Below are 13,503 nucleotides of genomic sequence, written 5' to 3'. Positions count from 1 at the left end.
TATACATATACATATTTTTTGGCACCAACATAAACTATGTTATTATGTATGGAGATAATACCCATTTTCCAATATCTTTGGAATATTTTAAGTATATTAGCATTTTTTACATAATAACAAAGTACAGATATATTAGATCTATTATGAGCTTATAAACTGCCTGACACGGGCAGGTCTTTTATGTCCTAAACAAACACAAATCTGTTCTCCTGACTCATCTTTGTGACTGATTATAAGCGCTCATTGTGTGCCCTTGGCACAAGGTGACTTGAGATTTACTGCCAATACTCTATCAGGCTCCACTCAAATCTTTTTAGTAGGTCTGTATAATAGGAACCTTCTTACTTGCTGATGGAGCAGGCAGGAAGATGCATTATTTTTTTTATATTGCTTTTTGTTTTTTTATGTTTGTATTTTGCTATTTTCCAAGTGTCTGATCCAGAGGATGATTTCACTCTGTAAAATGCTACATAAATCATACATTCATTACCCAGAGTTGATCTAAGGATTATCTGACAAGGTTGGAGATAGTGAAGTAAATAATAGGTTTCCTGCCGCTCATATTAATGGGCTTCTTCATCTGATACATATTCATTTGCAGTGTAAAAGTAGGGTCTCTTCTCTCCAGCCTCTGATGTTGTTGCAATATGCTGTGTATCCATGACATGTATGGCCCTGTACCAAGAGGGAAGAGATGTTCTCTAAATCTGATGGATTTAGAGAATTTATAGTTATCTCCATATCCAAGAGTTTCTTAGGTTTCTATTTAGAACAAGGGTCCCCAACCTTTTTTTTACTCGTGAGCAATATTCAGATAGAAAAGGAGTTGGAGAGCAACACAAGAATGAGAAATGTTCTTGGGGTGCCAAATAAGTGTTGTGATTGGCTATTTGGTAGTTCCTAGGTGGACTGGCAGCCTACAGGAGGCTCAGTGCAATTGGTTTTTATACAACCAAAACTTCTCCAAGCCTAGAAATAAAAAAAAAAAGCCTAAAAAATAAGCACCTGCTTTGAGGCCACTAGGATTGAGGCCACAAGGGGTTTGTGAGAAACATGTTGCTCCTGAGCCACTGGTTGGGGACCACTGATTTAGAATGTGGCAAATTGACCTTAATTTCCGGCCCATATGCCAAAAACGGAACTAGAGGGGGTTGGGCCCTGGCGCAGGACGCGCAGCCAGGCCCCCGCCCCCTCCGTAAACCCGGAACTGGCTGCCGAACATGCGGCGGGCGGACTGCCGGGGGGGCCCTGAGGGGGTGCGGGCCCTGGCCCGCTAGCACCCCCTGCTCCCCTGGTAGTTCCGCCCCTGCCATATGCAGTTTATGGTCCAATTTCTCTGCCCCAATAGTTTCTTTAGAAACCAGTTTTAGCACCCCCATACCCATCCATTTAATGGTGGTCTTATGCCTTTAAAATAGGTATTGGTTCTGGCAATCACTCTCTTTTAAAAGCAGCAGGTGGGGGAGGAAGGACAAGCCTATGAAACCATTGCTTAGATCAGGGCAACCTCTCCCCTATAAATGCTGTGGCGTAGGAGAGGATTGAACCCAGTTAGATAAGTACTTTGGTGCTGGTCTGGGCAATGACTTCTTTTACAAGCCTTAAGCGGAGGAGGAAGGAACAAACCATAGTAAAAAATTAATGCTTTGGTATCACTCCCATTTAAGCCGATACCTTGGTCTGGAGCCACCATAAGGGGTTTACCTTGACGTGGTGTGGTGGCTTATCAATTTTATGATCATAATTTTGTAACTAAAAAACCCCTGTTTTGAAAAATACATGCATTAGCTTAGATACTAAATTCATTTGTGAAAAAGGGGACCAGGAAATGTGCTTTGTTCCTTTTTTTTCTTTTTTTTGTATGTTTGTAACCTAGCAGCATTGTCTTGGACTGTGGGGGAAAAAACAAGAACTTTCAAAAGTATCTAACACAGATTAAATTTCCAAATACAGTGCCCAGGTCAGAATGGAACCATTTTTTATCAAGCCTTCCTAATACTGGGCATTTACCCTTGTAAAATGCCAACCACACAACAATGCTCGATCAACTATTGGACGGTTAATACTGACAGATTCCCGGGTGATTATTGCTTGATCCATCTTTTATTATGAACATGGCACAGATGTGGGGTGACCCTTGTTCTACTCAGGAAGAAAAGCCATCTATGATTTTGATTAAACTGTTGCACATCACAAAATATATGGAGTTGGCATGAAAGTCCCAAAATGCCAATGTCTTTGACTCTACAGGGAGAGCAGCTGTAGGGCTCATGGAGGGACATTCCTGATTTTTGCAACCCATCAGATGAAGGCCCCAAACTCTCTGCATTGCCCTTTTGTCTTATTCTGTCCCTGTGCCTTGATGCTAATGCCATCTCTGTACCATATCTCAGGTGAATCAATCTGTTGTTGTTGTTAAAACCTTCTCACATTCATCTTTTTTAGCAGCAATGCTCATTTTATTGATTCTTTCAGAAATAGTCTGTCTTTTCTTTAATCACAAAGCCGTGACGCTTGCTATTCCAATGACCTTTACTGCCATGCCAACAATGTGTGTCTCGCAGGGCAACCTTTCCTTTCACTAATAAATCAGCCATACAGAATCCAAAGAGACTGTTGGGGTACACGCACCAAATTATGTGAGGGGTCCATGTGCACATGCTTTTGGCTTCAGGAAGGTTACAGACACTTTAATTTCAGAGTTAGCAGGCTGGCACAAGCTGGACTTTATCATAGGCCAAAGGACATGAATTAGCCTATAATTAAGTGCCCCTTTTGGCATGAAACGTGTAAGGCTGGCTGATATGTATCTTCCTAGAATAAACTACTTTTTAATTGCACCACTTTAATTATGATGGTCTGGTTTGTGCCAGCTTGCTAACTATGAAATGAAAGTCTTAATATTAACTGCATAATAGAACAGGAATCACTGGCACTCGAAGGCAGGTGCAAGCAGGGCCAAGCCCTTGCGTGTTTATTCAGCAGAAAATGCAACGTTTCGGGGTAAACCCCTTTATCAACGTTGCATTTTCTGCTGAATAAACACGCAAGGGCTGCTTGGACCTGCCTTCGAGTGCCAGTGATTCCTGTTCTATTATACAATTTGGAGGGTGCCGATCCCTCCATCACCCAGCACCAGGCATTGATTTGTAGGCCAGGGTGTGCGAGCGGAACCTTAAATTTAATATCAACTGCCCCATGTGTTTTTTTTTAGGATACACCATACAGGGAATTTCCCAGGGGCCCCTACATCAGTGTCCAATCATATCGCTGTTCCACAAAGTATCCCTCGACCTCATGTGTCCATTGATCTTAATAAGACTTTAGCCTCAGTTACCCTTATTCTTATTGTGCTTTTGTTTCAGAAACTCCATTTATAGAAATAAACTTAATTATAGAGCTCACTTCCTCCCAGCAAAGCCCAATAGCCACAGATTGGGAACCATGTAAACAGGGTGCTGCTGTCTTGTTTGGACCCAATAAAGGCAGGTCTGTATAGATGGACCAAATTGCCCTTTATATTATAAAATCCATTGTTTCTGATATAAAGCAGATACAGGCTGTGCAGATCATTAGGTGACAGAATGTCATTCTGCGGCAGTTCTGTATCTCACGGGTGAGTGGAGGTAATTGTTGCAGCGCATTAACGGAAAATATTTAATATTTGTTTACTGGAAGAGCGTAAACATCTTGCTCGTGCCAACACACTGACATATTTTCCCTGCAGTTTGCAAATGTAAACATGATGGATTGCAAGCTCTGCAGATTACTACTGGTCTATGTAGCAGACTTGTCGACGTCAAGCGGTTTGACAAATTAATTGGAATCCTGCTTTTTTTTCTTTTTTCTTTCTGGAAGCAAATTTAAATGTCTTCATGCCAAAATCGTTGAAGCTGTAATGCAAATAGCTTAAAGGGCCACTGTCAGTGGAAATAAGCTGTAAAATGACTTTGTCTCAATGCTAAGGATAATAGCAGCACAATATATCAATCTTAATGGGTTGAAATGTCATAGTTTCTTTTCTAAAGATCATTTAAAGCTACGGTCAACCCTTATAAACTGGGGTTTGCACTGAATCCAGGATTCAGTTTGGGATTCAGCCAGAATTCAGACTTTTTCAGCAGGATTTGGAAACAGCTGGATCCGAGTGCCTGGCCGAACCAAATTTGAATCCTTAAAATCATGTGACTTTTTTTTTGTTCTATGAACAAATTTTGGGATTTGTTCAAATTCTTAATGAAATATTAGGGATTTGGCCGAATCCCAAACTAATTGATTCGATCCCTAGTATAAGCACAGGAGGAGAAACAGCCAAACCGCTCACGCCTATTTCTTCATTATCGGGCACCAGGGCAGCCATCAGGGGGGGACAGGGGGGAGAGTTGTAGGGGGTCCTGAGGGTAAGGGGGGCCCGGCCACGCCACACTTACTTGATTAGCCGGGCCCCCCATCTTTCTGAGAGCTGCTGACTTCGGGAAGGCATGGACGTTTAAGGGGCCCTGGCCACCAATATCCTTATAATTTGGGCCCACCCTGGCCACCAATTTTTTTTTCTCATGTGGGGTCCTAGCCACCAATATTTTTTAATGAGGGGGCCTTGGCCACAAATGTTATTTTATGGGGGGCCCTGACCACCAATATCTTTTTATTTTTTATTAACATGTGGGAATCCTAGCCACCAATATTTTTTTTGTTTTTTTACTGTGTGGTGGGGGGCAGACCTGTGGGGTGGGGTAGGGAGGGCAGACCTGTAGGTGGGGCTTGCGGTCGGCTCAGCCCAGGGGGCCCAGGAAATTTAGTCATATGGGGCCCTGTGATTTCTGATGGGGGTCCTGTCGGGCACCGTGTTGGTGGAGCAAATTTAACCGCCAACATGCAGACTCATGTGTTTCTTTGCCAAAAATCCTCACTGTGTGTCAGCACACAAGCCAAAGCTGTGCCTCTCTGTGCAGATAGAGGAAGGAGCAGATGAGAGGGGATTGGCTGTTTCTCCGCCAGTGTTTATACTCAGGACCCAGCACATGGGGCACTGTGCCCATTACCCTAAGGTGGAACGAAATACCCTCTCATGCATTGGCACACAGGGTGGAGAAATGAGTGATCCTTTCTGCATTTGTCCTGTGTGTGCAGTGACAGGAATGAATGCAGTCGGCCAGTCACTGAGCAAATGGGGCAGATTTCAGCCAGAAAACCCTTGTGTTGCATTTTGTAGCTGAAATCCACCCTGAACAAAGAAGAACAAATAAGAACAAGCTCAGGCCTTTTTAGGCTCAAGGTTTATGTTATACGTTACATTTACTGCCAGTGTAGAAAACACATTTTTGCCCTTAATGTGCTTTGTATCTGACAGAACCAGTATTACAGATTTACTGGCAATGTACTTGCTGGATAATTTCTAATACCCCTTTGTTCTGCCCCTGATCCACCCAAATTCCTGCTCAAGCTTACATTTTTGTCTTTTTTTACACCTATCACGACCCTCCTGCCTGATCTGCCCATTGGCATCCCTTTATGTCATTGTCCAGCCCCTCGTACCTCACTGTACTGCCATTTCTGTGTCATTGGCTGCCCCCAGAATGCACGGCTGGTATTCTCCAATAAAAAAGATGGCAACCCTAATGGGATCAGATTGGAACCCACCTGTCAGTGCACACGAGTTTTCTGGCCAAAATCGACTCCATGTCTGCTCACTTGAGCGTTTGGCACTAAGGTCTACCTGCCATTGCTCCATGTATATTCAATAGAACACTTGTCGTTAGTAATATTTGGACCAATGATAGGCAAAGAGGGGAATTTTGTCTACTACTGTTCTCCCCATGAGGACAGGGTGCTGGGTTTTGAATCCTGTATAAGGTACAGAAATCATGGGTGCAAATCCCATGGGTGCAAATCCTCTGTGGATGGGCCCTAAGAGGCTTAGGGGCAAATTTACTTAGCTTCGAAGTTGCGCCAGCGTTGGCTTCGCCGCACTTCGCCAGGCGAAGGTTCGCTAGGGAGCTGCTAATTCAGTAAAATCCGAAGTTGCTCTCAAGGAGGCGAAAGGTAGCGAAGTTGCGCTATCGTTAATTCGTCAAGCAAAGCGAAGTTACGCTAGCGATGCCTAATTTTCATACGGCGCCGAGTTAAAGTACAATGGACGTATATGTAGCAGCAAATACATTACACTACACAAGCTGGGAAAGCTTCATAAAATAAAATAGAGTTGTTATTTTGCCCTATACATGTGCCCACTGTATAGTTTATGTGCCAAATGTCAGGAAATGTAGGGGGGAAGGAGGGTACCCCCAAAAAAAATTACAATCTTTTTCAGTCTATCTCCCTTTAAAAAGTAAAAAAGTATTTTGTGGGACTTAGAAAAAATCTCAACTTTTTTTGAAGCAAGTCCTATCTACTCTCTTGCACTTCGCCTGGTCTGAGGTGGCGAAGGCAAGTCTAGTACAAGAGGTAACGTTCAGGAAAATGCGCAAGTTAGTGAATTATCGTAGTTACCTCCCTTTCGCCTGGCGTTAGCGTCAGAAGTAGCGATAGAGTAGGTCCACTTTGCTAGCGAATTTACGCCAGCAACCGTTAGTAAATTGGCAAAGTTACGAAATGACGTCACGCTGGCGAATTTTCACTAGCGTTAGCCACTTCGCCCTTTAGTAAATTTGCCCCTTAGTTTCTTTGAACTCCAGCACTTGCACCCATTGGGTTAGTAAATGAGCCCCCTTGACTCCAAAAGTTTACAGTCTAAGCAAAACTGTTGTTTTCTTGTTTTTAATCCCCTTATTTCTTATAGGCGTTTCCTGCTTAGAATAAATTTGCTGTATTTACTCTGTATCAATCTTTCTCCTTTCAACAGTTGCCTTCGCAGGACTGGGGTTCACCTCCTTCTATCTAGCAGGGAAGCTGCACTGTTTCACGGAAATTGGGCAAGGGAAGAGCTGGCGACTCTGTGCTGCCGTCCTGCCGCTGTATTGTGCCATGATGATTGCTTTGTCTCGCATGTGTGACTACAAGCACCACTGGCAGGGTAAGAACTCAGGATACAAACCTACACACAAACAGACACAGACACTGTTACCAGCTTTGAAGTGGGCAAGGTTAGAAGGTGACTGTTTCTGAAGTGATGTCATGGTGACATCACTTTTGTTGACACAGGTTTTGGCTATCTCTGGGTCGGGTTAAAGGAGAACTAAACCCTAAAAATTAATATGGCTAAAAATGCCATATTTTATATAATGAACTTATTGCACGAGGCTAAAGTTTCAGCTTGTCAATAGCAGCAATGATCCAGGACTTCAAACTTGTCACAGGGGGTCACCATCTTGGAAAGTGTCTGTGACACTCACATGCTCACTGGGCTCTGATTGGCTGTTGAGAAGCTAAGCTTAGGGCTCGTCACTAATTATCCAGCAGAAAATGAGCTTCCCCTGTAATATAAGCTGATGCTACAGGTTTGCTGATTATTAAATTCTGATGCTAATTGCACTGGTTTCTGTGCTGCCATGTAGTAATTATCTGTATTAATGACTAATCAGCCTTATATTGTGACATTTCTATGTGTACTGTATATTGTGAGTGGGCCCCTAAGCTCAGTCAGTGACAGCAGCACAGAGCATGTGCAGTGAATCAGCAGAAAAGAAGATGGGGAGCTACTGGGGCATCTTTGGAGACACAGATCTTTACTGCTAAAGGGCTGTGGTTGCCTTGGGCTGGTACAGATGCACAAAACAAAAGCTACTTCTTTAGTTAGGCTTTCGTTCTCTTTTTTAAAGGTGAAAGGAGGGTGGGTATGGTATTGGGAAGGGATGACCATTTATTGGGTCTTTGGGTCCAGAGCGGGTCAGGGTCTGCCCAACTGGACACGCGCAGGACTCTAGCACAGTGTGAGCACCTGTCCTGGCCAGCAGATAGGCACCCATACCATTCATTGCAATAAAAAAAAATGTTTTTTAGTGGTGGGCGAATTTATTCGCCAGGCGCAAATTTGCGTGATTCGCCGCCGGCGAATAAATTCGCGAAATGGCCACGAAATGGTGTCAAAAAAAAAAATTGCGCTAATTTTTCGCTGTTTTGCGTATTTCGCTAATTTTTTGGCGCAAATTCGCCCATCACTACTGTTTGTGTATTCCGAATGCTTCAGTTAGGCATGATCCATGGATACATGCTCAGACAGACAAATTCCACTGATAGCCAGTGCTACTCAGTAACACAGATTAGGGGGCACATTTACAAAGCTCGAGTGAAGGATTCGAATTAAAAAAACTTCGAATTTCGAAGTGTTTTTTGGGCTACTTCGACCATCGAATGGGCTACTTCGACCTTCGACTACGACTTCGACTACGAATCAAACGATTCGAACTAAAAATCGTTCGACTATTCGACCACTTCGAAATCGTTCGACTTCGAAGTACTGTCTCTTTAAGAAAAACTTCGACCCCCTAGTTCGGCAGCTAAAAGCTACCGAAGTCAATGTTAGCCTATGGGGAAGGTCCCCATAGGCTTTCCTAAGTTTTTTTGATCGAAGGATATTCCTTCGATCGTTGTATTAAAATCCTTCGAATCGTTCGATTCGAAGGATTTAATCGTTCGATCGAACGAATAATCCTTCGATCGTTCGATCGCAGGATTTGCGCTAAATCGTTCGACTTCGATATTCGAAGTCGAACGATTTTAGTTCCTAGTCGAATATCGAGGGTTAATTAACCCTCGATATTCGACCCTTCATACATCTGCCCCTTGGTGTCTCTACAGTTCATATTATATTTCTATATTGTACTGTCAGTGTTTATATGTTTTCTTCTTTCCCAGATTCCTTTGTTGGTGGGGTGATTGGCCTGATTTTAGCCTACCTATGTTATCGACAGCATTACCCTCCCCTGACACACTCCTCCTGCCACCGACCGTCTGTGTGTCTGCACCAGGTGGCCCCCCAGAAGAAGGAGCAGCGAATGCCAACAGAAAACAGTGACGGTCTAATGCACGAGGGCCTGACCGAGGGACCTGTATGACCAGAATTTGCTCTCATCTGACTTGTAGCTGCAACCGGAACCTCAAGCAAGGGGTCATCCCTGCACTGTGTATCTGGTACCGTGCACATCCGGCCAGTGTGACTGGCACCTACAGTGAACTCATCATCAGTTGCCAACTAGTCGGATGCCAAGAGGGCCGAACCCCAAGAACTGACATTGGCCATCCTTGTTGACATTCATTGCTCATATCACAGCTTTCACTACAGCCCTGGCTTTAGCTTCACCATGCATTGCTGATACTAAACCTATTCTTCAATCCAGCATTAATAACATATTTTTGCTATTAGTACCTTTTGATTCTATCCATTAATTAGCTGTGCCGTCTTGACTTCACAAATTTATTAGTGCCGTTCAGATGACTACACTTTGCAGTGGAATTAACTGAACAAAGTGCAGGATCAGTCATGGGTCCCAGCGGGTAGCCTAGTCATTAGTGATGAGCGAATCTGTCCCGTTGGCAAAAAAAAATTGCGAAACGCATTGAAGTCAGTGGGCGTCAAGATTATTTAAATTATTACAAGAGCAAAAATTTTTAAATGTGCAACTTTTTTGTCCAAATGCATTAAAGTCAATGTTCGTCAAATTATTTTGACGCACAACAATTTTCACATGAGCAACTTTTGTTGTTGCAGCAAATCTTTTCGCCAGCGAATTTTTGCAGCAGTTTTGCGAAACAATTCGCAGTTTGCAGAATGCGGAAATTCACCTCGAGTCCATGCCTGGTGAATAAATTGGCCCATCACTACTAGTTATTATTAGGGCCTGTCTTTTAGATAGAGCTTCTGGTACCAGACTACAGGCAGCTGTTTATATGGGTTTCCCCTTTTCTCCCATGCCTCTTCCTTTACTCTGATTGACCAACTTAATATTATATAATAAGCATGTGAGGCTCTCAGCGCTCCATCTGTGTGAACTGCAGCTCCCAATGTTATCAACCAGGGTTAATATTGGGGGTTGCAACTTACAATAGCTATAGGTCTGATATCTTTACTTTTCTGCAAGTTCTGTTCTTCCTTTAACATAAAACATATGCATTTCAAAAACTGTCTATTCTAAAACTGTTTATTTCCTTGAGGGGCATTTGGCATGTTTAGACCACAGCCTGGCTGATTCATTTCACTAATCTCCATAAATCTGCTTCTGACCTTAAGCAGTCTATAATATTTTATCATAATATTTTATTATAATATTTTAAACCAATATTTTATTATAATATTTTATTTAATATTTTATCCCAATATTGTATTATAATATTTCATTATAATAATTTATCCCAATATTTTATTATAATATTTTTGTTATTTCTGTTCAGAGCCGGTTGTCCTATGGCGCCCGCGGCCACGCTTCCGGGTTTATGCGCTGGCGTGATGACACCATCACGCAATGGCGCGAGATTCAAAGTATTTAAAGGGGCTTTGAATGAAAACTCATTGCCCGTTGTTAGGTTCAATTTAGTTTGTTACTGGTGCTATTTCTTAACCCTTTTTCTGCTGATACAGCCTGCCTGTCCATGCTGCATTGTCTGGTTTGTCTTCCAAGCTGTGTTGTCTTCCATCCCGTATCATTGGTGAAACAATCATGTCCTTTTGCTCATCTAGAACCTTTAGCTTTTCTCCTCTCTTATAAATAAAATATGACAATAAAATATGACAATAAAATATTGCAATAAAATATTGTAATAAAATATTGCAATAAAATATTGCAATAAAATATTTCAATAAAATATTGGAATCAAATATTTCAATAAAGTATTGCAATAAAGTATTGCAATAACATATTGGAATAAAAAATTGGAATAAAAAATGACAATAAAATATTGGAATAAAATATTGGAGAAAATTATTGGAATAAAATATTGGAATAAATTATTGGAATAAAATATCGGACAAAAAAATTACAATAAAATATTGCAATAAAAAATGACAATAAAATATTGGGATAAAATATTAGAATAAAATATTGCAATAAAATATTGCAATAAACAAATGCAATAAAATATTGCAATAAAAAATGACAATAAAATATTGGAGTAAATTATTGGAATAAAATATTGGAATAAATTATTGGAATAAAATATTGCAATAAAATATTGGAATAAAAATTACACTAAAACATTGGAATAAAATATTGCAATAAAATATTGGAATAAATTATTGCAATAAAATATTGCAATAACATATTGAATTAAAAAATTACAATAAAATATTGGAATAAAATTTTGCAATAAAAAATTACAATAAAATATTGGAATAAAATATTGGAATAAAAAATGCAATAAAATATTGGAATAAAATATTGCAATAAATTATTGCAATAAAACATTGCAATAAAAAAATAGCAATAAAATATTGCAATAAAAAAATTACAATAAAATATTGCAATAAAATATTGCAATAAAATATTGGAATATTGAACATGCTGCTTGTGCATTGGTAGATGTGATCAAACAAGCTGACTGCTTGGCAAAGAACTCCCAAAGGAATTCCCATTCAGCTACCCAAGTCGTGGTAGAAATTAGGTTCATTATTTGGCATCCAATTTCACATCCCATCCCGAACTTGTGCAAGCCCATCAGAAGAGGACCATTTCTACAGCCCAATGTGGTCTTCATTAAACAAGATTTTCCAGTCTGGGGCTTTCTGATTTATATCTGATTGGGCCCTGAGCCCAGTCAGTGGTAAATAAGCTACTGATCAAGAGTAGCCCAGCTGGCAACCATTATCTGCCTGCACATGCCCAGCTTTAGTTTCAGGAAACCAAATATATAACATTCACTTGGTTTCGCCAATGCTTAGAGCCTTATTTAAACATGATTCATATACATGTTATAATTTATATAGTGTTGGCACACAAACAATATGCTTTACAGACATTATACATCAATTCATGCTCCAGTGGAGCTTACAATCTAAGGTCCCAATCACATTCACACACAGATGACATTCAATTTTAGCAGTAACTGACTAACGTGTCTGTATGTTTTTGGAAGTGGGGGGAAAGCAGAGTCCCCAGAGAAGATCCTCACAGACAAACTCCTTGCGGATAGAGCTCCAGTTGGAATCAAACTCAGGAGTCCAGTGCTGCAAGGCAGAAGTGCTGAGCCACTGTACATATGTAAATATTTGCAAATGTTACTAATCACTTTCATAATATGCATTTTTTAGGTTTAGTGTTTTTTTTTATAAAACAATGCTCATCTGCTCATCTGCCTCCTAGAAGACAGAAGGATAATTCTGCCATTGCTGGGGTTTTCAAGCAGCAGATCTTTAACAATGGCACTTGCTGGGATGGTGAAGCATTCTCATCTTGTTATAGATATTCCATAGCACAAGAATGTTCTACAGTGGGACATGGATGCAGACCTCCAAGGATTCGTATGGCCCATCTTGGACATGGGCCTCCATAGATTCATCATTGTCAAACTTGGGTCATATAAGATAACAGACTCAGTACATGGAAAGGCTTGGATAGCACTACCATAGAACATCTTTTGTTGGGAACTATGGTGAAGAACTATTCTAAATTCTCAGTCTTAGTTTACAGCATTTTGATCCCCTACCCTGTGGAGAATTCAACAAACGCAGTCAACGGAGTCATATGTTCTATGAAACTTAATGCATGAAGTGTCTCTGGTGTCACATGCAAGGATCCATGTGTTGCTCTCCTAGGGTTAGTGACCACACATGTGCAGCTTGTACAATGGTGTCTTTTCATGTGAGCTCAGAAGACTGTATATTGTGCTTGTAGACTGGTGGCTGTCCAATGAGGAATGCTTTTATTAACCTGCAGATGAATGCATGCCACACACAGTGTTTCTATGTTCCAGGTTTGCATTACGTTCTGTTGGCTGTATATAAAGGCCACCTTTCTTTTCCTGATAATCATATTGTCATATTCAGGTCATACATTGCAAGATCCACTTGATTAGTCAGTTTGCCAATTGATCCAATTTGGTCACCAACTAGATGAGTCCCCAGGTCAATTATTGCATCATACAGTTGAAGACCCATCGGACAATGACTGCATCAACATGACAGATGGGCTTTTGAAACATGCCTGATGGATATAAGCTCAATATTTTGCCTAGATATGATTTGGGCAGGCCTGTCAGTAAACCCCATACACAGCCCATAAGCTGCCAATTCAATCTTGAGGCACTTCTTTATCAGCCTGTGTATGGCCCATATTTGTTTGCTTCTACAGATCCAGTATGACTATCCTAATGAACTTTAAACAATCACATGCTTATAACTGTTGTGTTTCTGTAAACCAGAGAAGGACAAACGGTGGCCCTCTACCTGATACTAATAATGGTGCATTTTGGGAGAAGAGAAGTGCCACCCCAGGGTGTGAACAGTATGTTTCTATAATCATTGGAGAGGTGCCTAACAACTTGGCACCCCTAAGTGATTCTACCATCCCTTGTCCATTAATACCTCCCTTTGGGCATATGTTAATACCAAGGTTCTATTGAGTGCCAAATTGCCAA

At 41.1% G+C, this 13,503-nt stretch overlaps 1 protein-coding gene across 1 annotated transcript in view; it reads left to right on the top strand.

The window, feature by feature from the left end:
• Positions 1–9,516, top strand: part of LOC108697179 (phospholipid phosphatase 4) — a 71,042-nt gene extending 61,526 nt beyond the window's left edge. Inside the window, exons 6-7 of the mRNA XM_041570881.1 lie at positions 6,842–7,012; positions 8,794–9,516. Of these exons, the coding sequence (XP_041426815.1) occupies positions 6,842–7,012; positions 8,794–8,993 (371 nt within the window). The 3' untranslated portion in view covers positions 8,994–9,516. The remainder of the gene's footprint in view (positions 1–6,841; positions 7,013–8,793) is intronic.
• The last annotated feature ends 3,987 nt before the right edge of the window (positions 9,517–13,503 follow it).

Source organism: Xenopus laevis, chromosome 7S (genome assembly GCF_017654675.1).
Source record: "Xenopus laevis strain J_2021 chromosome 7S, Xenopus_laevis_v10.1, whole genome shotgun sequence".
NCBI classification, from domain to species: Eukaryota; Metazoa; Chordata; class Amphibia; order Anura; family Pipidae; genus Xenopus; species Xenopus laevis.
This window is presented reverse-complemented; position numbering and strand designations above follow the sequence as displayed.